Genomic DNA, 26844 nt, shown 5'->3' on the forward strand with positions numbered 1-26844 from the left:
CGGCTTAATAAACGTGTATCGAGCGGTATCTCTTAATTAACCTGGCAATTTTCAACGGTACACTCGATTAACGACGGAACGCACATCCCTCTCTCTCTCCCCAGCCGTGGGGAAATTCCGACTAAAAATGGAACTTGTTTGTTCTACCGGATGGTAATGTGTCGTTAATATTGCCAATAAAAATGAAAATGCTTCGAATTTTTCCTGTGGATCGTGTATCGTTGACTTGTACTACTTGCAGGAGTGGTTTAACCCTGGATATATCGGACGAGTCAATTTGACTGACATTGCATTTTATGAAGATTATTTGGTAAACGTTTGGGTCGATTTTGATTGATGCAATTATATGAATGTGTCCTAATTATCTATTTTCAGATCTCTAATTTCCAAGATCTAAATGAACGAGTATCTTTCTGAAAATGATAGACAAAGTGTGTAGTAAATTTCTGTAAATCTAGTGTTAAGACGGTAATGACATTTGATTTATTTTCGGTGATGAAGTGAAATGTTAGAGACTAGAGGAGATAATTCTTTTTGTAATCTAATTGTTTATATTTTTGTTAATATGATTGAGAATATTGGAAAGGAATTTTAATAGTTATTTTATTGCGTTGATAGCTTGACGAGGTTGCAAATGGTGGTGCTAATTTTTCTTTGAAATGAAGGTAATTCTAAGCAGCAATAAAATTTATCTCACGTCTGATCATAGATCGACTTATATTACTTCTCAAGTTCGTCTAATCTGGCGTTGATCTGTACTACTTCCTTTATTCAAGTAATAAAGTGCCATATAATGAAAGGACACGATTCTTAGAAAATTAATCTTGCTGTCTTAATATAAATTTCTGATAATAATAATAATTATTATTACAGACATTAATTTTGAAAATTAATATTGCTACTTTTCTATTATAGACTTTTTACTCCTATAATCTGAAAATGTCATTAGCATTAGTAATGCTCCGAGTAAAAATATTAAAAATTTTCCAATGTCTGGCAAATTACTGTCGTGTACTACTTAGAGTTTTACTTCAGCTCACCATTAACCTATATTGCCTTTTTTTACTCAAGCAACGAGATGAAGTAATATATATATATAAATCTATATAAAAACTTTATGCTTTACAATACATATACAAATGATCGTGAACTACATAAATATTATAAATAAACTAAAAAATAATTTTAAATATTCTTTTACATTTACCTTCCTACTGCATCTTTGAAATGTAATTATTATCACTTTTCCCTCGAATCGAAAATGGTTGACGAGAATAATAAAGAAATTTCCCTTCAATCTGACCAATGGTTGATTATTACTACTTCCAACCTTCTTTTCACTCAGTTCCCACCACTCATTCAATTCGACCCGGCAAACGAACCGGCAGGTTCGGAAGAGCAAAAGAAACACGATTTTCCGCGAATTAAACCTGTTTCCGTCATTCTGCGTCAGGGATTATCCTTCGAATGCAACATTTAATCTGCTCCCTTCTCAGGTCTCAGCTCGCGTTCGAGTTAAATAAGATCTCCCACCAAGTGTTTCTTTTCATTTCAAGATTCAGAGGCACTTTCGGTGGCGACGATTTATCTTTACCTCGTCCCCGTTTTGATGTCAGATGAATAACGATTTTTAAAATTTTTGCTAACCTCTCATTTACTTATATAAAATCTTCTATACAATCAAAAAATGTTAAAGTTGAAGTTACGAGATAAAATTTATAATCTCATTAACTGTAATTCAAACATTAACGTTTTAAATTATTGTAAACGTAGTACCTTTAGAATAATTTAAATTAAAAAATATATTAATATAACAATGTTTTTTATTCGAGAAATAGATGAATACTTTTAATGAACAATATGTTTAGTGTTATTGTGTATGATCTGTTTGAATATTAATCGTGTGTTACAGGTTGAAAATAATGCTTTATAAAAAGTGATTTATTGTTTATTTATAGTGAAAGTGTGTTCGTATATTGTACCAATATATCGCCCTATACGAAAAGGAAGCATTGAAAGGTGAGAAAGGATGGCGAACTGCAACCGTTCTCGTTCCCCATTAATTCCTTTCGGCCGATCGACACGCCACTCGCGATTCACCTCGTTAATGAATCGGCCGAGTTCATACTCTCCGACGAGCAATTATTTTTCAAGCCGGACGAGGGAGAAAGCAGATTTCGAGGGTCGGCGATTACAGAAATTGGGGCGCGTTTCGTTTGCGGCTTCGGCCGCGTCCGGCCGATTTAATTAAAAGTCGAGATAAAGCCTCTCGAAACCATTATTCTTCCTTGGACCAATCGGCGCGAGCGGGAATTACTGGAGAAATCGTTGAACTGTGATCGACTGCGACTTGGATGTGTTGAAATCAAGTTATATTTGCGAGAGAGGCTAGGTTAGGTTTGAAATGGAATTCGTGGTATGGCAGCACTGTGGTCATAGAGTTGCAAGTTTGTAGGTTAGGTTACATGAAATTAACTTAAGTGAAAATGAAAGATAGATCTTGTATAGGTTAGATCTCTGTTGAAATTAAGTTATATTTGCGAGAAAGACTAGGTTAGGTTTGAAATGGAATTCATTTATGGCAACACTGTAGTCATAGAGTTTCAAGTTTGTAGGTTAGGTTACATAAAGTTAAGTTAACTTAAGTGAAAATGGAAGATAGATGTAGAGTACTATGTTAATATTGTATGGGAAATTATGTGAATGGTAGTATGGTTGTATTGATATTGATATTATATTAAGATAATATTAAGTTATTAATATATTAATTACTATCTCTATAAGAAGTAATAACTTAAAACAATATTAATATTAATAATAATGTTATATTACAATTGCTAAGATAATATTAATATTATATTATAATTGTTAAGATGATATCAATATTATATTATAATTGTCAAGACAATATTAATAATAAATAATATTGCAAAATCCATATTATTGGAACATTTGTGTAGCTTTCTGTTAAGATGAATAATACATAATAATCATTAAGTGAAAATGGAAGATAGATCTTGTATAGGTTAAGTCTAGATCACATGTAATTCCATAAAAGTTTGATCAATTGTTAGGTTAGAATCAGAATTGCGTAAGATTCAAATTGAGTTACCTATAGTTAGATTAGGTGTTGAGTTAGGTTATGATACACAATAGTTAGATTTGCGAGAGAAACTAGGTCAGATCTAAAATGAAATTCACATTCTACCCCTGTGACCACAGAGGATCCAAAGTAATACCTTACGCCACACAAACTTAAACTTAACTAAAAACAAAACCAGCTCTAGATCATACAAAACCCAACAAAAAACGAAACAACAGTCAATACTCAAACCGAATCGCTGACAGTCAAGTCAACCCCCGATTGAAGTCAACACAAAATCCATTAATCAAAACGAAAACTCAGAAACGCAAGTCCAGCTAGACCCAGTGCAGATCCGCAGAAACTCTAACTTCCCCCCGTAAAGTCGCGCAGTGTCGAGGGAATGCAATTAGTCTATCTCACCTACAAGCCGAAATCAAGTTCGACTCTCATCAAACTAAATCTTCCGCGTTGACTCGCAGCTCTCAACGTCGATGCAGGATGCGTAAGCTCCGAGACCTTCCCCCATGGTACACATTCAAATTAACGTGGAGCTGATGGAGGAAATGTGTTCCGAGTTCAGAGGATGCACCGACAAGTCTATAAGGTACACGTGTTCCTCGAGGATCGCTTCCCGGGGACCAGGTTTCACCGTTAACCCGATTCCGACCCAGTTACCCGCTTTGAACTCGTTTCGCCTCTCGGTTGCAGAACTTTTTCGAGGCATTCGAGTATCCGTCTCCTCCTCCTCCTCCTTTTTCTTCTTCTTCTACTTCTTCTTCTTCTTGCCCAGTAATTCGTCTGAGCTCAAAAATTAACTGGAACCGGGACGCAGAGTCTTCTTATCCGCCCTATCTGTGTGCCTGTCGGCGCTTATCTTTTTCCTCGCGTTCCTTTTTTTTCAATGGCCGACAGAGGAACTGAACGTAGCGGGTCTTAAGTAGCTACCTAGGACGGCGAATGGACCTAAGTCGATTTTCGTGTTCGCCTCCCGGGGGAATTCAAAGTGGGACGATAATTGCCCTGGGTCCTGGATAGGGACCAGTGGACAGCGCTTAGCGTTCGTCAGCAAAAAGCGAATCCGCGGCGACGAGTGGCTCAACGAGAGGAAGACAAACGGGATCAAGGAGACGCGGAAATGGCGCTGAACCTAAGCCAGCCCTGGGCTACTCTGGCTCATCCTGCTACCGTGACGTAATTGACATTGGCTAACGCCAGCCTCGTTTCTTTTAATTAAGGGATTCGGCGAGGTACCACTTTGCTTTATGAGGATTGACGATGGTAACCTTGCTTCGCGGTTTTTCGGGAATGGACACCGATTTTTTGAAGAGCCGTTTGGAGGATAGCTTATGTTTGGGATGTTTGAGGTTGGTTAGGTCGTGGAATCTTAGTTTAGGGGATGGATTGGGTCAAGGTTAGTTTGCGTTGTATGATTTTAGGTCTGAATTGGGTCTGTATAGCTATATACCGTTTTGCTTGATGAAGATCCATAATGACAACGTTGTTAGAAGGTTTTCAGAGAATGGAATGGTCACTGACTTTTATAGTGGGTTGATAAATCATGTGAAGATTAGGTTATGTTTGGAAGATTAGAGGTTGATTCTTCTTGGAATCTCAGTTTAGGGTATAGATTGGATCTAGGTTAGTTTGTGTTGGATGATTTTGGATCTAAGTTAAGTCTGTACGGAGACTAGGTCTACACTAGGTCACATAGATTTACAGTCTTCGCCTTTAGCTACATTCAGTCCACATTAGACTCCCGCTGGACAAATCTAGACGCGAACTAGTACCCGGTTATATTTCACTCAATTTTCTATGACCCAGATCTGAACCAGAATCTAATTATGACTACTTGTTGCTTGCCTCCCAGTTAAGTCCATTCTATACAAGGATTCTGTTTTGACAGAAGCTGTGTATCTAATTTAAGCCGACTTCAATCAATGTTAGCTCTACAACGAACTTCCATTCACTAAAGATCTAATCTAGGTTAGGTCTAGTATAAACCTCACCAAACAACACAAACATCTCTAATACACAATTCAATACTCTAATCATATCAAACTTCAGCATTCTAATCAAATGAAAATCCCATTTACACCTTCTATTTCCACTAAAAATCAAACCATCTCTAAACCGTCACACACAAACCTCCTAACCTACACATCCCAGAAGGTTAGGTCCAAATCAAATCCACCTAAATCAAGCTCAGATCCACGTCGTCGATTCAGGTCACACTCAAACATAGATCATCCCAATCAGCCCAATTTCCTAGGTCACGTCCGCATCAATCACAAGAAGAATTCGGATCATATCTAGATTAAGGCCAACCGGTTCTCCTTTGTGAGCACCCTAACCTAGAAGCCGGCGCGCACCTGGCACCCAATTGCATCGCTCCTAACCTCTTTTCCCGTGATGCTCATGTGTACAGACAATTACGTCGATTTAACGGGAGGACGCGTCGGGACGCCGGAATCCGCGGCGCGCGGAGATTAACAGCTCGAAGCGGAAAAGGAGTATACGCGACGGAACAAGGAAGAGGCCGAAGACGCGCCGCGCGGGAGGTTAGGTCGAGCGTTAAGGGGGTTGCTTTAACCGGAGAGCGAAACCGTTATTAAGATTACGGGCGGCGTGCATGAGTAATGACATCCTCCTTTGCCTCCACCGCCGCTCCCTGATAAATTACCTCCTCCGCTAATTACTTGGGCCTCGGTATTCCGCTTACGCGCGTTTCACGTCCCAGTTAGCCGGGGATGGCGCGTGAAACCGGCCGAGATCGAGTGGCTGCGAAAGTGAAACACGGGACCGCCTGCGCCGCGCGCATCTTCGATTTCTGATAGGCCAACGTTGCCCTGACGTTCGATGTACAGGGTGTCATAGCTAAGAAAGGATTGTTATTCTTTTTTTTGTTCCTTTTTGTCGTTGAATGAAAGGGGGACTGGTCGGTTAAGTTGTAGGGGAGAGATTATTTGTGAGATTGCTTTGTGAAGGTCATGTCAAGGTCGTTGAAGTATTTCAAGTAGAATGATGAGGTTTGTGTGTTATTTTGTTTTTCGTTGGATTAACGTGAAACTGGGGAAATGTTGGAGTGTTAGAGATGTAGAGTTGTAGGGGAGAGTTTGCTTGGGATTTCATTGTGAAGGTCATGTCAAGGGCAACGAAGTCTTTTTTTAAGTAGAATGATCAGGATTGTGTATTTTTGGGTCATCAGCATTTGGGAATTGTTATTGGTGAAACGTTTTTGGAAGGGATAATTGTAAGCGTGATTAATAGTAATTTACTGTTAAAGATAGACGGATGTTAATAGAGTAATACAGATTGAATAATGCATGGGATTATGGACTATTGGACAGTACTCGTCTGTTACGTAACCTACATGCACTACGCAATTATTTGTTTGTTAAATAGAGAAGAGAGGTCGTCTAAACGCACCGTTCAACGTGGAGTCAGTCGAAATTCTAGCTGTGATAATTATCTCCGACGTGCTGAAGGTCGTCAGCTATTAAAAGAAACATAACTCCAATGAACGGTTATTCCAAAATGAAAAGAGAACAATAAAAGCTCTTAATTCCTTCCAACTGTATATCCAAACGAGGAAAAATCCATTCACCCGTCGATACGCAAACTCACGAGAAACTAAGTCGACGCATTCGTCGCGTAAACAAAGTAATAAACAATTCCTGATAATTCAACAAAGAAACGTCGGACCAGCCGTCGATGTTCTCCCAGAAACGTTAAACTGTTATCGATACCTTTCCGATGCCATTTCTCACGGTATCGCAGCTCGCAATCCGACATCAATAACGCCTATTCAGTATTATCCCCAGCCGACGATGATAAAAATCACGAAATTCGACCGAATGACCGAAATTCCACTGTTCGTATAACGAAAATCGAAGGTTACTAGTATATCGCTGAGTAATCTCGTTAATGTATCAATTATTATTACTCACTGCCTTCACTTATTATTAAGTTATTCTCATAAAACACTTTTTCTTTCGAAATTAACGTAGAACATAGTGCAGCCTGTGCACAAAACTCCGAAATTCGATTATTTATATAACAAAAATCGAAGATTTAGTAGTCTCTGCTATAAAAACCGATTTTCACTCGAGAAATAACAATTTTATACGAATAAACTCCGTTCCGCTACTCACGTTCGAATCGAAAAATGTCCATCGTCCTCGAGAAAACTCCACAATATCCCCATGAGGTAAAAAGAGACACAACCACCATGTACCTAGCTCTATACTCTACAACTTTCGTCTGGAGCATTCGTTTCTATTACCCATACTCTCTAAGTTACCGCGTTTTATTCAGAAAACGCGCCGTGCGTGCGGACTGACGAAAATTCCGAAAATTCCGAAAACTCCCGGCGTCCCTGTTTCGCGTTCAATCCTTGGCTCGAGGGTTGATATTTCTCGTCCCTCGCAACGCTCCGGCCGTGCGTTACATAAATTGTGGAACTCTAATGTCCTCTCGAGCTAAAGAGGCGATGAAAGTTCAAGAGCCCTCGCGAGCTCGCCCCTACAGTATGCACATATATGTATTACATGCCCGCTTTTATAACTTCACCGTGGGAATACATGCACATACGCACTCACACATACACACACATGTGTATGTACATGTATACAGTATATATTGAGACGTCCCGTGATAAACTCGAGGGAGGACTCGACGTCCTTGCGTCCCGGCGACGTCCCACAAAAATGGCTTAAACCGCGAGTAACAAGGAAATTGCGGCACCTTTTGGCCCCTGGCTCTCACGGATCAACGGAATGGTGGAATGGGAATGCCGGGAAGTTTTTAATAATCCCCTGAGTGCTGGCAACCTGGCCAGGCACGTGGCAATTGAGTGGGCAATGTGTTTCCTTCGGTAAATTGGCTGTCTTTTCAGGATAGGTTTAGGTTAGGTTCGGCGTGAGCTGGTTTTAGGTGAACCTCGGTTTGATGTAGGGCTTGAGAGGGTTTAGGTTAGGTTGGAAGTTTTATATTAGTGGATTTTTATTATTTTTTGAATTTTTAGTGTTGTGAATATATTGTGAGAAAGATTGACAAGAATAAATAGAAATTAGTATAAACAAGACGAGTTTAGAGAAGTTAATTAGCTTGTGTTGACGTGATTTGTGCGCGGCTGACTTATAACTGACTTATACTACTTGAAACATTGACTATTTTCTTTCAAGCAGGGAATAATATATTTAAATTCACAGGAAAACAATTTCTCAAAGATTCTACTATTGTAGTATAAATAAATAATATTTACAACTAAATTTCAATATTTCCCAATTACACATCCTTCCTACACTCTCAACGAGTCGTTACAATTAATAGTCCTTTAAATAGAAATCTTCAACCAGCCGGAGCACGTATTTCCCGTTGTCCGACAAATAACAGACTTATACTACTTAAACTATTAATTTCCCAGCAGACAATTAGAAGTGTTTCACGCGAGGACCCATTATAAAAACCATATTATCCCTGTCAGCCAGACCATTTCTCTTCGCTGCTTTCTAGAATTCCGCGCTCGGAAATTTCCTCTCGACGTCCGACTCACGGCCGACCTATACCACTTCGCGCACAGTTTTTTCTTCCCTCTAGCCCGGAACTATGTCCAACGAGTTATTGACTTACTCCACTCGCGGGCCTAGTTCTTTCACGGGTGGAAGACTCTCGAAGAGACCTTTCGGTGGCCGAGATAGGAGGCGGCGAGAAAAAAATCGAAGGGAATTCGGCGCCAGGGAAAATCTCGGCGATGGAGCCGGACGAGCTTTGTTCGAGCAGAATGGACGCTCTCGCGAGCTTCCCTCGGATCCTATTTACTCAGGGCCATTTTTGAGTACGTCGTTGAACGAATATATACACTGCCTGATAGCGTCCGTCTAAATTAACACACGTGTATTTTCACAGTTAACAATAATGTTTGTTCTTTAATATCATTTTTTCCTGTGATAAGGATAACGACACTTTTAGCTCAAAGAAATGTTCTCAGTGAAGCTAGTTGTGTTTCTAATCAGTGCGAAATTGTTTTAACGTGAGTTAATTAGGTTGTTTAATTTAGGTTAGGTTAGTTTGGGATGTTTATACTTTTTGTGTTATTGAGGATATTTTAAAGTGGATTATAAGTTCAGTTTGTGTTGGAAGGTATTTAATTGATTAATCGTGAGTGAAATTCATTAAAATTGTAATTAAAGCCAAGAGGATTGTAAATTAAAGCGGGAGAGGTGGAGTGAAGTGTAGGTTAGGTCAGTGAAGTCAGTTTTGTTTGGGATGAAAATTTTTATATTTCCTAACAGTCGTCTATTAATCAACCATGTGTCTAACTACCTTACAGTCTGGGCGGAGACCTTTAGATTTCCCAATTGTGTAATCCTTCATTTAAGAATATTTTTCGCGGTATCATAGATTAGGTTACGGTTACGTAAGTAATAAGTCTATTCCCCAATACCTCTGACGTTTACGTTAATTAATTAAGTTCGGATTAATTAGTCCGTCTGAAAGCATAGTTGAGGTTAGGTGATTGTTGAATAAATATTACGTTAGGTACGAATTAGATCTTCTTCAACGTCTCTCAGGCTTAATTAATTCATTAAGAATGTTCTGTATGAATTGGGGCTTCTAGATTTCCTAATCTCTCATTTCAAAGTATTTTCACTGGAACCATATTTTAGGTTCGGTTATCGTTGAGTTAGATCCAGATACAATATTTGTAATTCATATTTGAAGGAAAAATATTTTTCCCAAAGCATACCCTCAGATCACTATTAAATTAAATCTGGGCTAAATCTATTTTCCAATACCTCTCATTCATACTTCGTTATTAAAAAAAACTTCTCAATATTATTTCTAATTAATCATAGTTTAAATTAAAATCTTCAAATTTTTCAATTCATTGATTAAACACATTTTTCTCAAAGCCACCCCTTAATTTAGATCACTATTAGGTCATTAATAAATTAATTCTAGTTTAAATCAATTCCCAATATTTCTCATTCATACCCCATTAATGAAAATTCTCTCAGTATTATTTCTAATTAATCACAGTTTAAATTAAGAACTTCAAACTTTTCAATTCCTCATTTAAAAATATTTTTCTCAAAGTCATTCCTGAATTTAGATCACTATTAGGTCACTAATAAATTAATTTTAGTTTAAATCAATTCCCAATACCTCTTATCCATACTCCATTAATCAAGAACACTCCCATCATAGTCACCAACTTCCCCCTCCACGTCTTCAAACTATAATCCCTAAATCTTAAACAGCTTCAACAAGTACCATTAACCACTGAATCACTGCGCTATCGATCGAAAGCCGGTTATTCACGAAAACTATTTCAAAAACGTTGCTTCCCCTCGAAAACGAGTGCTCGAGCGTGAATCACGCGACCAATTTTTAACTTAAAATTATTTTCCAAGCTTAATCGTATATTCTAAATTGATTTTTGATCTTCCCCAGTAATAATTACAAAATTAACTATAAAAAAATATCCAAAATTCAATCAAGAAAAACTGATTAAACCGAGAAAATAATTTTAACACTATTTCTACCAAAGGTATCAAAACATACCTTCAAATTTATAACTTAAAATTATTTTCCAAGCTTAGTCGTATAACCTAAATTAACTCTTCGACTTCTACAATAATAATTACAAAATTAACTGTAAAAAATATCTAAAATTCAACCAAGGAAAATAGGCAAAAATAAAATTCATCGAGGAGACTGCCAAATTTCTGAATTCATTTCCGGCGTAAGTGTTTAACAAAATAGTCAGGTTTGACACCTTACTTTAACAGAACGTAACATTTCTTCAATTTTTTATTTTCCTTCTTAGTGCAAAATTTGCATGTGTGGAAAATTTAATAACTTTAGGGCAGTTTCTTTGATTCGTTAAAATATTTGATATTATAACTAGTGCAATATTAAAGCCTACAGAGTTCAAAGGGTTAAACGTCTTCTAATATACATTACACTGCGTAATTCCATCACTTTTCTAACACGATCGAACCACGCGGCAGCCCTTCGTGGCTGTGTTCGCCAGCGAAATCGATGATCTTTCTCCCCTGTTGAATAATTGATTCGTCTGGGAGTCCATCCGATAAGAGGGCCGGCTTAAATCGAGCGAAAGAATCACGGGTGGCGCGTTATCATTCCCGTTTCGCCACGTGACCGCCGTGTCTCGCATCCTCCCCCGGAAATGTCAAGCCGCGCGCCGCGGCTATAATATAATGGCTGTCTATCGATCGCAAGAAGGTTTCACGTGACGTTCGTGCTCGCTCGCGACTCGCACACGTGACGAAGAATTAGAAGGGAAAAAAGGGGCGACGTGTCGCGGTTCCCCGGAAACCGGATTTTTCGGCTAGATATGCCATTTTTATTATCCTATTATGTTATCGTATTTTTTCTCCGTTGGAAACGAAAGGGAGTTAATTGGAAATGGAATTTTGATAAAATTATATAAATTTTTGTATGGATAGTTGATAGATTGTACTGAGAAAGGAGAAGGAATATTTAGTTTTGTTGACTCTTGTTTAAGCGAAATAGTGGGGTGAAATTTGTATTTAATGTTGTTATAATTTTATTATATTTAATAGTTTTATTTGTTCATTATTGTATTGACAAATGGAACTATCAACGATTTTTTCTTATTCAATAATTGTTTTACCATAGAACGTTATTATAATGTTATATATAATTTTGTTATAACTAATACTTTCCTATTTATTATTACCTTTACAATAAATAAAACTACCAATAAATTTTTACCATAGAAATTTCTATAAAACCAAAAATGGCCAACTGGCACAAATCCGAGTAAAAAATTCTACTCTCCATATCATAAATATTAATGAGAAAGAAAGAATAAAGAGATTCTAGTTTTTGTACTTCCCCATCTGCGTGAAGAAATACTAATACACTTTCATCGCCCAATCCACGAACAAAACCAAAAATGCCAAAAATGACACAAACCCGAATAGAAAATTCTATTATAATATAAATAAAAGTACTATAATATAAATATTAATGAAAAAGATAGAATAGGAGATTCTAGTCTTTGTACTTGCCCACCTATGTGAAGAAATACTAATAAACTTTCATCCCCCAATCCACGAACGAAACCAAAAATGCCCAAAATTACACAAATCCGAATAGAAAATTCTACTATAATGTAAATTAATACTGTAATATTAATATAAATATTAATGAAGAAGAAAGAATAAGAGATTCTAGTTTTTGTACTTGCCCACCTGCGTGAAGAAGTAGTAGTACACTTTCATCCCTCTGTCCGCGAACAACTGCGCGAAGTGTATCGACGGGCAGATGAAGAAGTAGTCGCCGACCACGTCCGCGATCATCTTCTGGTACATGTATCCGTTGTTCAGCTCCTCCCAGTCGGTGTACTGCGGCACAGAGAAGAGGAGAAATGCACTCCGGTTAATGGAAGCGACGAGTTTTCGTGTGTACGCGGCGGTCGCAGGGAGATACGGTCCGTTTGGAATTAGATAATGGCACGCGTTTCGCGGAGTGTGCGCCCCGCATCGTGAATATATCGATACGGTAAAGTTTCGGGGGGCGAATGCTTGGGAATTTATTGTGTTTGAACGGTTCCGTGTGTGGGAAATTTGTTGTACTTGAATTAGTTTGACGCTCGAGTGTATTTATTATTGTAGTTCGAGGATTTGGGGATTGGTTGTGATGCTCGATCGGTGTTTGGGAATTTGTCTTGGTCGCTTTTTGTTTCGGATTGTATCGTGGTTAAGTGGGTTTTGAGTTTGAACGGTTTTTGAAGGCGTTTAGTTTGTTTGGATTGTTTTAGGTTTGAGCGAGATTGAGGTTTTAATTAGTGGTAAGTTGGTGGGTAAAAATTGTTATTACAAGTTGTATGAATTATTAGTTATCTAGATAATCATACAAAAATTCCCTATCCCATAATAAAAGTATCAACCACACTATACAATACAACACCATACACATCAACCCTCGCTATTCCAACTTTTTTATAAAAATTAAATATAACCAATGAAATACAACTAAAAATTATAATTACAAATTATATAAATTATAACTTCTCTAGATAATCATATAAAAATTCCCTATCCCATAATAAAAATATCAACCACACTATACAGTACAACACTATACACATCAACTCTCATTATCCCAGCCTTTCTACAAAAATTAAATATCACCAATGAAATACAACTAAAACTTATAATTCCAAATTACATATTATATCTTCTCCACATAATCATACAAAAATTCCCTATCAAACAACAAAATTCCCTAAAACCAACCGAAAAATACCTCACCAAACCGATCATCCCTTAAAATTCGTTGCTAAAAGAAACTAAGAATATCGATATTCGGTCTCGTTGCAACCGGTACGCATTCTGTTGCGTTCAAATGGATCTCCGTGTAACCAGCCGTTCTCGATGGAGGGCAATGGCCCGAAAAGAATTTTTTAATGAAAGAAGAACGACGTCGTTCCGCCACGGTATCGGTGCCCGGTTTCCATATTTCAGCCGACGTTCAAACAACAAGCCGGCGCTCCGGTAAAATTCACGGCACAATCATGCTCCATTTATCACGACGGCCACGGGAGCGTTGGAGAGCCGCTCGGCCGCGATACGCGGCAATTATTGCTCCTGTTTTCGTGTAAATAGAACGGGGAGCCCACCTATCGCTCTCGCGCGCGCTAATCGCGGGACACGAGTATCGACGGCCGGGGGTGGATGAAGATTTCCTCGATTGGATTACGATCTCACGATCCACTTGCCTGGTGTGTGAATAATGTCATGGGGAATGGGAGGGATGCTTTGTAATGTTTAATGGGAATATTGTTTTGGTGCTGTGTGATGTTGAAGTAGGTTTGAGATGGATGGTGGTGGATGTGAAGGATGATTTGTAGGGTTTATTGGGAATATTTAGTGCTTTGGTGAAGTATGATGTTGAAGTAGGTTTGAGGTGGATGGTGGTGGATGTGAAAGGTTTGTAATGTTTAATGGGAATGTTTATTGGGAATATTTAGTGTTTTGGTGAAGTATGATGTTGAAGTAGGTTTGAGATGTATGATAGTGGACGTGAATGGTTTGTAATGTTTAATGCGAATGTTTATTGGGAATATTTAATGTTTTGGTGGTGTGTGATGTTGAAATAGGTTTGAAGTGGATGATGGTGGATGTGAATGGTTTGTAATATTTAATGGGAATATTGTTTTGGTAGTGTGTGATGCTGAAATAGGTTTCAGATGGATAATGGTGGATGTGAATGGTTTGTAATGTTTAATGGGAATATTGTTTTGGTAGTGTGTGATGTTGAAGTAGGTTTGAGATTGATGATGGTGGATGTGAATGGTTTGCAATGTTTAATTTAATTATTGAGAATATTTTGGTGAAGTATTTGTAATGTTTGATATGTTGTAATAAGTAGTGTACTTTAGTTTGTTGCTAAGTGTGAACGTTAATTTTAGTGGTTACATAAAGAAGTTACTTGCAAGACACCCGTTGGACACGATAGACACTACATAACCTGCATAATATCAAAAGAAATCTAAAGAAACATAACAAAATCAAGTTTCTAGATGAAAAACAATAAAATTTCTAATTTCTCAACCAATTTCGAAAGCTTACTCCTAACAAATTACGCAACCTAACAACCTATCGAAAATCAAGATTTCATCCATAAAATCTAAAAACCAACAAAATCAAATTTCCACGTGAAAGCCAACAGTATTTCTGATGCATCTCTAAATTGCCGAACCTAATCCTATCCTTACTCGCAAACCACCCGTTAGACACGATAGAAGCGGTTCCCGATACGTCGGCGTTCCCTTGCCTATCCGCTTCGAAAAGTTATCGCGAACTTTTAATAGCCAATTCCGATCTTTGGTTGATATTCGCGGAAGAATCCCGGCCTCGGCGCCAGCCGACGCCTCTTCGGCTGTTCTCTGTCGGCGTCGTGACGCAAGCACCGCGAGCATGCGTCCGGAAGTGAAACAGAATCGAGGATAAAGCTCAATAGAGAGAGAGAGAGAGAGACAGAGAGAGAGAGAGAGAGAGAGAGAGAGAGAGAGAGAGAGAGAGAGAGAGAGAGAGAGAGAGAGAGAGAGAGAGAGAGAGAGAGAGAGAGAGAGGGTGAGAGGGAGACGGGGAGAAGTCGAACGAGCTTGGAATACCATTCCTCCTCTGCTACAATGGATTTATGTAGATCAACCTTCGATTAGGTTTCCTTTTGATATTCCGTCTGTTCCAGGGATCGCGAGAAAGACGCGCGCGCGCAGGAGCTGTCCCTGGGACAAGTGCTGGATGTTTCGACAATTAAATGAACGGATGTTTCTAAGAGAAGAGATGATTTTAAGAGCCTTTTAGTAATTGGTTTCGTTTACGAGGAGGGAGTGTTGTGTGAATGTTGGTGTAATATTTTGATATTTAATGGTTATTTAATAATTGTTATTATTCTGGATGGTAGAAATTCTGTATAAAGGAAGAGTAATATTCTGTAATGTTTTTTAATAATTAAGTAGTAATTGTTTCTCTTAGGAAAGGGTAGAATGTAATGTGAAGAATATTTGGGTAATATTTTGATTTTTAATAGTTATTTAATAATTGTTATTATTCTGGATGTTAGAAATTCTGTATAAAGGAAGGATGAACATTGATAGCTATGTAACTATATAACAAATTTGTTAATAGTTATTTTTCTGTTCCTAGTTTGTTCCTTAATAATTAAGTAACAATTGTTATCACTCTGGATATTGGAAATTATATATATAGGAATTTTTTTCAAATTATTTTCCAACGAGAATAATTAACAATATTTTGAATGGAACAATAATCCTGTATTTGCAAGAAGTAGTAATTATTTTTCAATTATTGAATTACCATTTAAAATTTTTCATCTATCCAATCGCTGTAGCGAACAACCATTGATTTTTTCATTGTGCTCTAAAATTTTCAAAATGTAACAGAGGCTTTAGACATCCATTCAAATGATCAAACTTCGAAACTATATACATTGTTCTGCGAGAATAGATACAAAAAACGAGTGAGAGATAGAGAGAGAAATTTGAGTAAACGAGGATTGACGAGAGCTGCATTAAAAATTTATAACGACATCTATAGATTACAATAATTTGGGTGTTTCAATTTTACGATTGCTCTTTCGATGATGGTTTCAAACGCAATGGCAGATGCAGTTTAATTAATCGAGTTCAAAGGGATTTCCGATGTAAAATTCGGTGTAACGTATTCTGCTTTAATTAATGATAATATAACAATTGCTTTTTGATTTAATGAAATTACACAGGGTGTGCGTTTACTTAAAATAATAATCATATTATTATTCTCGTGATATTATAATTATTTATGTCTTCTCACTCTTTCTACATAACATTTGCATTTAATTATCCCGCTTCACTTGTAAATCAGAGCTAATTGAAATGTAAGCTCACATTAGATTCACGTTGCATGCGTTTTTATAAATAGCCGTTCTTGAACTTACTTTTACATTTATATTCATTTATTCATAACCTACATTTAACCCAGATCTAATCTTGCGATGTATTCATGTTTAATACGTTCCATGTAACTTAATAATTAGCTCCCTCCGAAGTGTGAATGTAAAAATACGCAGCCCTTAAATACTTTGAACTTGAGAATAATTAATCAATCGATATTAAAAATACGAGAAACGTGTATTTACATTCTACTCAATATTTTTAAAACACTTCGTTATTCTAATAACCATAAAATTAGAACTTACAGAGTCATTAATGAATTCTTCTTATTTCCCATCTGTTATACAATACACTTGATCGACAATTTATTCAATATCTTTATATTCTTTAAACAAATCCCTATTTTCCAACAAATCACAACAAAGTTTTTCTAAGCATAATTCATAAAAATCATATATCAAGGGGTAAACTCACATTAATTATAAATTAAACAATTGATACCCATATTACTCCATATATTAGATATTACTCCATAACAAAATTCAATATGTTTAACACTAGAACTGCAAGACATATCAAAAAGACATTCCTAATTTCTCAGAAATCATTAAAGAAATTAATTCCAATTAATCTGCAAACTGAATCGAAAATCAATTAAACTGTCAACACATTACTCATCAAGTTTCCATGGAGAAATTTCAAAAAGTCAATTCAACAGCTCGGTAATTTTAGTGTTATAATCTTTTAACAACAATATACCTACAATCATAAATTAAATAACTAAATCTAAATGAATTCCCTTGTTCCCAACCAAAAAAAAGGAATAACAATAGAAAAATGCATTTCACCGAATTTTCAGTTTTTCTGGAATTCTCTAGCTCACAAAATCAAATGTAATTGATCGATGGGAAATTGGAGCGAGGGTGAGCGGGGCTGTGGAAGCGTGGGCGAGCCACGGAGTGCCTCCACGGCGAGTTAAGTCGATAAGCTAACCGCGTGGCTGAATTTAAAGCACAGCTTACAGGTAGTACAGCGAGGTTCAACGCATGAGAATTGCCTGTCACGTGTAATTATAGGCCTGATCGGGAATCAGATTTACCGAGCGACCGCGATCATCGACAAGAAAACCGGGTCACGCGGCCGCGCCGAATAAACTTTCCTTAATATCATCGTAAAATTAGCTCCGTCGACGATGAACCCTGAGAACCCTCCTAAATTAATCTAGGATCGATTACAATTACACTTCGAACGTTTCATTTTACTCTGAGTATGGGGATGAATATTAATATTCGATGGAACTCCTAGTCCGATTGAAATTGATTCCTTAATTTTAGAAATCATTAGGTAGATTGTGTTTTGTGATTGCTTATTAATTTAGGATTGACTGCAATTACACTTGAAACGATTCATTTGGTACTGAGTGTGGCGGACGAATATTAATATTCGAAGGAACTCCTAGTTCGATTGAAATTGATTTCTTAATTTTAGAAATGATTAGGATTGTGTTTTGTGATTGTTATTAGCCAAGTTGATTTTATTTTGATGTAAGTGGAATTGAGAGGAATTTTTATTAGTATAATGAAAGTTTTGGTTTTCTCAGATGGTAGGTGAATTATATTTTGTGATTGATTAACTGAAACTGAAAGAGACTTGTATCATTTGAAATATAATTGGTCGAGTTCTTGAAATATTAGGTAAATTATATTTCATAATTGGCATTAGATCATTTCAAAAATATCTCCTATGAAAATCTCCTTTTTCAAAGTCGAAAAGCTCTAACTCTCACTTCTTCAAATCGAACAAAGACAGACATTTCGATACTCTACAACTAACATACAAATCCTTCTCTCTAAAAAACAATCTAGAATACTCCAAACATAATTCCATTATTAAACAACTTAACCAAAATATACCACGCGTTCGACATAAACCACAAATACAAGAAGACCAACCAAACGAAACACAGCACACCTTAAATTTCACAATCAACACCAACGCTAAATCCCAAACATCTCCTAAACAAACTACCAACCTCCGTCGAAACAATTTCTAAACAAATCAAACCTCAGAGGATCGCTTATCCTCTCAGCCAAAAACCCAGCTGTCCCGTATCACCTCCCCCTGTCCCGGATTTGTCGCCAGGCGAGAGGAAAGTTGTTTAATTTCCTAGCGGAACGCGCCACGCCGAATTATCCACGGCAGCTTTGATGTCGGGGCTTTCGAAAGCGGCATTGAGCGGCGCGGCTCTTTCGTTGCACGCTTAAAGCCTAAGCTTCCTCAGGATTCCGGATGGGGAAGCTTTGTTTCCGCGCGTGCCGCGCCGTTTCCACGGCCCGGAACGATCGTTCACGATCCCCCCCCATCGCCGCCCCCGTACAGTTCGCCGACGTTGTTGCCCTTATTCCGGGGGCTTCTTAATGGCGGCGCCGCTCGTAACAGCCGGAACCGCCGGAAAAGCGACTTGAATAGACTGTATCGTTTCGACGACTTTCAATTGTGCGCCTAACTGCTAACGACAGTGACTCACTCTTTCCACCGTTTCATTCGACTGTTCCTTCTGTTCGTAATTCGAGCGTGAACGCGTTGACTGTTATATTTCCAGGGAGTACACTGCCTCTTTGTTGGGAAAGACGGCTGCTGGGATTTATTGGTGTTGGCTGTAGAGGGTTTGTTTGGGAATGTCTGAGAGGAGTATTTTGGTTTAGGGTTTTTGCGTAGTTTTTGGGTAGGGTTGGTGTGGGGAGTTTAGAGGGTTTTTGGGGTGGGTGTAGGGGATGATGGGGTTATGAGATTTGTGGGAGGTATGTTGAATTGAAGGGGTTGGAAGGATGTTGAGGTTAGGGAGATGCAAAGATTGAGGGTAGATTGGTGTGAGATTTAAAGATTTAGGTTAGGTTGAAGTGAGATTCAAAGATTGAGGCTAGATTGAAGAGAGATCCAAAGATTGAGCTTAGATTGAAGTGAGGTCTAACGATTGAGGCTAGGTTGAAGAGAGATCCAAAGATTGAGGCTAGATCGAAGTAAGATCGAAAGATTGAGGTTGACTGAAGAGAGATCCAAATATTGAAGCTAAGATGAACTAAAATAAACAGCCAAATTAGATTTACGATCCAAAATAAATCCAAACTCAAACTGAACCACAACTAAACTATTCCGAATAAAGATCCATAAAGAATCCATTCCAATAAAACTAATATTCAAAGAAGACCGAAGTTAATACAAATAAAAATCCCCAAACTATCAGAATCCTCTCAAACCGAGAAACCCAAATTACCGAGGTTCAAAGAAGCTCCACCGAAAATCAAAATGAAATTCCCACCCCGAAGTTACTCGCATATTTATGCAAAACTCAAGAGAGTTTAATCAACGTTCAAATTATATCTACCAAGATCTAGGTTAGGTACAAACAACGGCCAAGTTTATATCACCATTGGAATCCCGCCAAGAGAGGTGCCCACTTATTCACAAAATTCAAGAGAGCGTGCCGCGAGACAGAGACGGAACGACATGGAAATTTTCATTAAACCGTGGAAAATATGTGGGAGAGTTTCCCTTTGGGCTGTTTCACGGTAACGTGGCTCTCTCGCCACTCTGAAACAGCCGAATTTACGAGGCCGATCCGGAAAATTCAAGGACGTGAAATATTATATTTATGGGGAAAGCGAGAGCCTGGAAGAAAGTACGTCCATATTTAACGCCAACGACGGGGAAAACGGACGAGCATAGTAGATCCCCGGTTTGCCAACTTTCTCAGACCGACGGGACGCCGACACTTCCTGTGTCTTTGCGGAGCCATTCATTATTACAGGCTTGGATCTTTATTCAAAACGAAATGTCTTGGACGCAATTTACAGAGACGCTGCTTAAATGGACTTTACTTGCCTCGTAGAGGAATGTAATATTCATTCGTACCAGGAACAATATTCTTCCTTTGTACTTGCGCTTTTGAGACTTAATGCAGGCAACAATTTTGTTATACTTGTTTGTATTAATTTTGGTGGTACCTGTCTGTAGGTTACAATTATATTAAAAATAAATCTTTATGGTGAAAACAAAGGAAGATACTTTAATTTTATTATGATTTTATTTTTAATTAAGATAAAGTTTCTATTAATTTTTTATGTGGTACCTGCCTATAAGTTACGATTATATTAAAAATAAATCTTTATGTTGAATGCAAAGATCCTTTGATTTTATTATGATTTTGTTTTTAATTAAGATGAGTCTTTTGGTTTTAGTATAATTTACTATAGATAATAGACTATATTTTAGAAATAGACAAATTAAAGAAAGTACAATCTAAACGAGGAAAAGAAGTACTTAAATAAGTCTTTCACGATAAGTTAAATATAAGTATTCTATTAAGAAACTGTTAAATTAAATGTTATATAAGTAACAAGTTAATTAGAACCTGTATCATATTTTATATGTATAAATAAGAAATATGAAGTATGTATGTATATATAAACCAATAAAGTTATGCAACTTTTTAAATTAGGGATCTGATGTTTATAACATGTAAAAACAAAATGTTTTCACTTCTGTCGTGCATAAGACATAAATCAGTTTTCAATTTCCAATGTTTAATTCCATTAAAGAAACAAATATTAGACACTGTTATTCAGAGAAATATGTAAACAAATGAGTTGTTATAAATATATTATAGCATACGGTGTTTTTCCTGTCCACGGAACTGTCAGGTGCAAATTAGTTTCAATAAAGAAATCCCGAAACAATGGATTAAAGCAATCTCGAAGATGAAAGGACCCTCGAATCGTAGCGGTAGCCAATTTGTTCATCGCGTCTTGTTTATCGCGTCAATAAATCCGAGAGCAGTACAAAAGAGAACGACGATCCATTAATATTACCCGCGTTACGAATTTATTACCGGTCTTATTGTTCCGTGAATCTCGAGGGACGGCCGGGTCTCCATTAATTCGACTTCTGGTGCACTCTGTCTGGCCGTTCAGATTTATCACGAGCCGGTGCCCTTTCGACGGACATAACCTTCATAACCAAACATTTCGGTACCGGTATCACGCACTACGCTCATTATTCTGTTCCACTGTTTGCTTGAGATTTCAGTCTATTATTTTGTAAGCGCCATAATTCTGTGGTACCAGAATTTATTAAGGAAGAATAGGAGAAAAAGAATTTAAACTATTTTTTTTGAAAAATATTTTTGTTATTTTAAGAATGTTGGGTATAAAAAAATTGTTTGTATAAGACAAGTGATGTAGCTATAATTCTGTGGTACTGGAAGTTATTGAAGAATAGGAGAAAAGAAAGTAAACTTTTTTTTTCGGAAAAATATTTTTGTCATTTTAAGATTGTTGGGTGTAGGAAAATTTTTTGTATAAGATGAGTGTTATTTTATATGTAGCTATAATTCTGTGGTATCAGAATTTATTGAAGAAGAATAGGAGAAAAAGAATTTAAATTTTCTTTTTGGAAAAATATTTTTGTTATTTTAAAATTGTTAGGTATAAGAAAATTGTTTGTATAAGATGAGTTATTTAATATAGATGATGAATTATATAATATTTTATATATAATAAGATGAGTGTTATTTTGTATGTAGCCATAATTTTGTGGCACTGGAAGTTATCGAAGAAAAATAGAAAAAGAAGGAATTCTTTAATCTTTCTTTCGGAATAAATTTTGTTATTTTAAGATTCCTGGTTATAGGAAAATTCCTTATAAAAGATGAATGATATCTTGTGTGTAGTCACAGTTGTATATCAAAAGTTATTAACAGAAACAGGAGAAATAAAGATTCTAAACATTTCTCTAAAACCTCCTTTCCCAATTTTCCTAATTAAAGAAGTCAATTAATCCACTTTCTATATGCAAATCTACACATGTAAACTTCCATTTCCTCCAATAAATTCCACCCCTTCTCCCGAAGATCATCACATTTTTCCAAAGCCGCATCCGAAACGGAAACGCAGAATAAACAATGAAACAATTATTACACCACTCCCTTTCAATGTACGTATCCGATTTCTCCGCCGCAAGGCCGCAATGAAAACAGAAATTCCCGTGAACGACGCGATAATTGCGATATTGGTTCTCTTAATTCGTATCCCTGAAGATTGATCGAGCTTCGAGTGCCTCGGCACACTCGGTGTGTCGTTTTGTCCCGCGGCGAAACGGCAACCGGCGGCGGCAAAAAGTTCGGCACACTTGTCGATAGAAAAATTATTTCCCCCGATGGTGCTCGACGAATTTTCCCCCGTTTAATTAATCGAATGAAACTCGTCGGGAGGGTCGCACGCGCGCCGGTGCCATTTTAACGGGCACCGCGTTTCAATAATTCGACGACGACTCTCGTTGAACGCGGCGTATCGAGCAGCGAGTCACGAAAAATAAGCTAACGAGGAGGGAGAGTCGCCGTCGGGAATTGCCGGGGCAGAGCTCAACTCCTTCGCTTCGCGCAGTTGTACGTTACGGGGAATTTTCAATTGACCGTTTCCCTGCCGCGTTTCTTGTAACAGTTTTCCCGAGGTCAGCGGTCCTTCTTTCTAACGCGGCCTTTCCATTGATTGGCGGCTCGGTTCTGCCTCGTTTCCCTTTCCTCGGTTATTAATTTTCTCCTGGCGTGGACCCGCCCATTTTTTTAATAGCCACGCCCACTTTCGCTTGGCCCCGCCTATTTTCTGTTAAGACTTCTCAGGCTTAATTGGGGAGATTGTTCGCCGAGAGGTTACGTTCAACTTCCAGGGCTGTTGTAGTTTTGAGTGGCTTCTTCTGACTCGCCACGCCCTCTGGATAATGATTCCACCTACTTTTTATTTAGATCGTATAACATTTGTCTGACTAGTTGTAGTTTTATTGGGTTGTAATAGATTCGTGTGGAGTGATTTGATCTAGTGTCGATTGTTTGTAAATTTGATTATCTAGCGATAGTTTAAAGTATTAGTAATTAGTCCCGCCTACTTTCAGGGCGCTGAAATTCTCATTTGACTTCTTTTAGTTTCGATTAGTTTGTAATCGTTTCAAACGATCTGGTTCTCAGTTAGCCTGTTTTACTTTCGACTACTGTGTTCCCAGTCTAGCCCTCTAAACTCCGTCCATTGGTTATTAGCCCCGCCCACTTTCAGACACATCCTCCAATCTCTATTTAACTTCTTCCAATTCGTGTTCGCTCTTAAGAGCTCTCCTTTGCCCATTCGTTTTTCAATTATCCTCACGTTTCAACTAGATCCTCCCACTCTTAACAAGCCCAACCCACTTTCAGCTCACACTTTAAACTTCCCTCCAACTTTTCCGAATTCTTTACTCCTAATACTTTCAATTAACCCACTCGCGTATCGATTAACTTCGTTCTCCAACGAGCCTCATCTACCACTTACTATCTCCATCAACTATCAACCGAATTCTCCCACTTTCCCTTAGCCCCTCCCACTTTAAACAAGCCCCGCCCAATTGCTTACAATTATCCCAACATCCACAATTAAATTTCCAACACAGTTTCCCCGTGTTCCTTTCCCTTACCTCAACGAAGCAAGAAATTCCGCAGCGATATCAATGATGATCCAAATAGAGACGTATCTCTTGTCACGCGCCCCGTATAATTCACGGAGCGAACGTGTCGGCTGTCTTCGGACGACGGAGCGCGCTTGTTCGTGCGACGGGGACGCGTTACGCGCGCCAGATTACGTGTTCCGCGCGAAGATACTGGCTGGTTTGATTAAAGCCTTGAACCAGACCTCGCCCGGCAATGGTGTCGTATTGCCGAGCCGAGGAAAACCGTTAATTCCCGGCTGTCTGTCGCTGGAACGGCCGAGGACACGCGCGGAAATCGGAGACGTCGAAGGCCGGGCTAAGTCCGTTACATCGTGCGTTTTATTAACCGCCGCCCGGCCGGAGTGGGCGGAGCCTCGCCGTCGTTCGGAAAACGATAAGGAATCACGGTTCATTTGCGTATGTGTAACAGGAACTTGCGTGCCGATAATCACGGGGACATTCGCGTGGAACAGCGGTTCTCATTCGACAGTGAACGCACGCCGAAGCTTAATGGCTGTGAAATTATGGGATTTAAAAACGGTAGCAGCTGATCACGGAACTCCTTGGAAATTCCTGGGAAAAGAATTCTCACGAGATCTGCCGATTGCACCGTCGAATATAACCGGAAAATCTGATACAGGGCGTTCCATAATTATAGTAATCGAACCTCACAAACCACTGTTCGAGATGTAGATTAAGTTATTAACAATCATAGATTGAGATACGGAGTACTACTTTGTTCTAATATTAAAGAATACCATACACTACAGGGTGTTTCAAATTGGAGGGACTGAATCTCAAATATCCGAATATCTGATATTAAATGACTGAAAACTCGTTGCTAAAGTATCTATACCATTTCCCATCAGTGTATACAAGACAGACAAGTATACAGGGCGTTCCAAAATTCAACACTTCACGTTCCACACCTAAATAGTCCAAACGAAATAACTACCAACGGAACACAATCAAACCATTAAACATTTCCTCACTAAATTACATCGAAAAGTCGGGAACCGAACTACAGGGCGTTCCAAAATTCAACACTTCACGTTCTGCGTCTAAATAATCCAAACGAAACAACTACCAACGAAACACAGCCAATTATACATTTCTTCACTAAACTACATCGAAATTCGCGAACCGAACTACAGGCTGTTTCAAAGTTCAACAATCGAACTTCGCAACGTTCCCTATGCGCCGATATCGAACTGCCAATGATTCTCCTTAAAACATCAAATCCTCCGCTACCGCTACGCCGAAGAAAACTCCTCGAGCTACCCTACAGGCTGTTCCAAAGTTCGATCGAGTCTCAGCGGTGATATTTAAATTGCGCATCCCTATCGAACAGTGCCAGTTCTTCGGCCCCGGGGGTTCCCGGAGAGAGGATCACGGAGCTCGCAGTTTCGTTTCATTAAACTCCCGGTCCGGCGCCGCGGCACAAAGTAATCTTTGAGCAATCAAAGTTGCCCGGGCCGATTCATCAACTTAACTCCGGCCCGCCGCCTCTTTCCTCCGCTAATCCGAGCCCATCTAACTCGGACCTAATAATTTCTGGATGCGTTCCGCGCCGGGTAACGTCCGAGGGAGCCGAAACCGGCGAAGATTGGCTGCGACCGTTGCGGGAACTCGAACGGGAACGCGAGAAAATGGAGCGGCCCTCGCGAGGATGTCGATCGATCGACGGTAACGTTAATTATCGCCGACTAAGGGGGCAGAGGACTAATTAATCGGAAGTTAAGCGGCGGGGAAATCGAGGTCGGCGCGTCACGCGGAAGCACGGGCTTCCAGGCGTTGAATAATGGTGTCCTTTTAACCCTTCCGTCCTGTGTTTTAGATTTCAGGTGATTTTATGGTGAGTTTGGTAATGCTTGCTTTTTGGTTTAATTGTTTCGTTGGGTTTTGAGCGACGATTGCTGGAGACGGAATGTATTGGTAATTGAAGTTTGATTGCATGATGAATTAAGGATTGGTTTAAGCTTTATTGGTGTTTGGAGTATTGATGTTTCTGATGTTGAGATTTTAAATATTGATGATTTGAATATTGGTATTTAAATGTTGATGAGTGGAGTATTGATAGTTCGGATATTGGTGTCTCTAACGTTGATATTTCGAATATTAACATTTCGAATATTAAAATTTCGAATATTGATATTTCGAATATTGATAGTTTAAATATTAATATTTCTAACATTAATATTTCTAACATTAATATTTCGAATATTGATAGTTCGAATATTAATATTTCTAACATTGATATTTCGAATATTCGTATTTATAACGTTGATATTTGAAATATCGTTACTTCGAATATTAAAATTCAAATGTTGATAATTCGAATATTGATACTTGGAATACTGATACTTCGAATATTGAAATTCCCACTATCAGTATTCTTAATATCCAAACCAAAAAATCACTAAATAGCAACTGACAAAATAAATAATAAATGTTTCAATATTCAACAAATATTTTACTCCCTTCAAAACACAAATAATACTAAATATATCACAGTTAATTCTCATAATACAAGAGTATATAGTACCACTCATAAATGCATGGACTATTAGTCGAATACAGCAGCGAAAGGGTTAACTCGTCAGTCGTTTACGCTTCCACTTTTTGTCCACGATGGAACCAGCCGGCAACAGGTTCCCCGGGGAATCCCGTAGGCCTCGATTCCCCGGTGGAAAACGAGACTCTGTCCCCTCCTTCCTTCCTTTCACGCCGTCTCGCTGGAAAATTTGTTTGCCGAAGAAATTTCCACGAGGAGGAACAAACGTAAGGTCTTATCGGG

At 38.2% G+C, this 26844-nt stretch overlaps 1 protein-coding gene across 1 annotated transcript in view; it reads right to left on the reverse strand.

Moving 5' to 3' along the window:
- AChE-2 (acetylcholinesterase 2) overlaps window positions 1-26844 on the reverse strand; it is a 163684-nt gene that overhangs the window by 33156 nt on the left and 103684 nt on the right. Inside the window, exon 3 of the mRNA XM_031973762.2 lies at window positions 12331-12483. Coding sequence (XP_031829622.1) covers window positions 12331-12483 — 153 coding nt within the window. The remainder of the gene's footprint in view (window positions 1-12330; window positions 12484-26844) is intronic.

This window comes from Nomia melanderi, chromosome 2 (genome assembly GCF_051020985.1).
Source record: "Nomia melanderi isolate GNS246 chromosome 2, iyNomMela1, whole genome shotgun sequence".
Lineage (NCBI taxonomy): Eukaryota > Metazoa > Arthropoda > Insecta > Hymenoptera > Halictidae > Nomia > Nomia melanderi.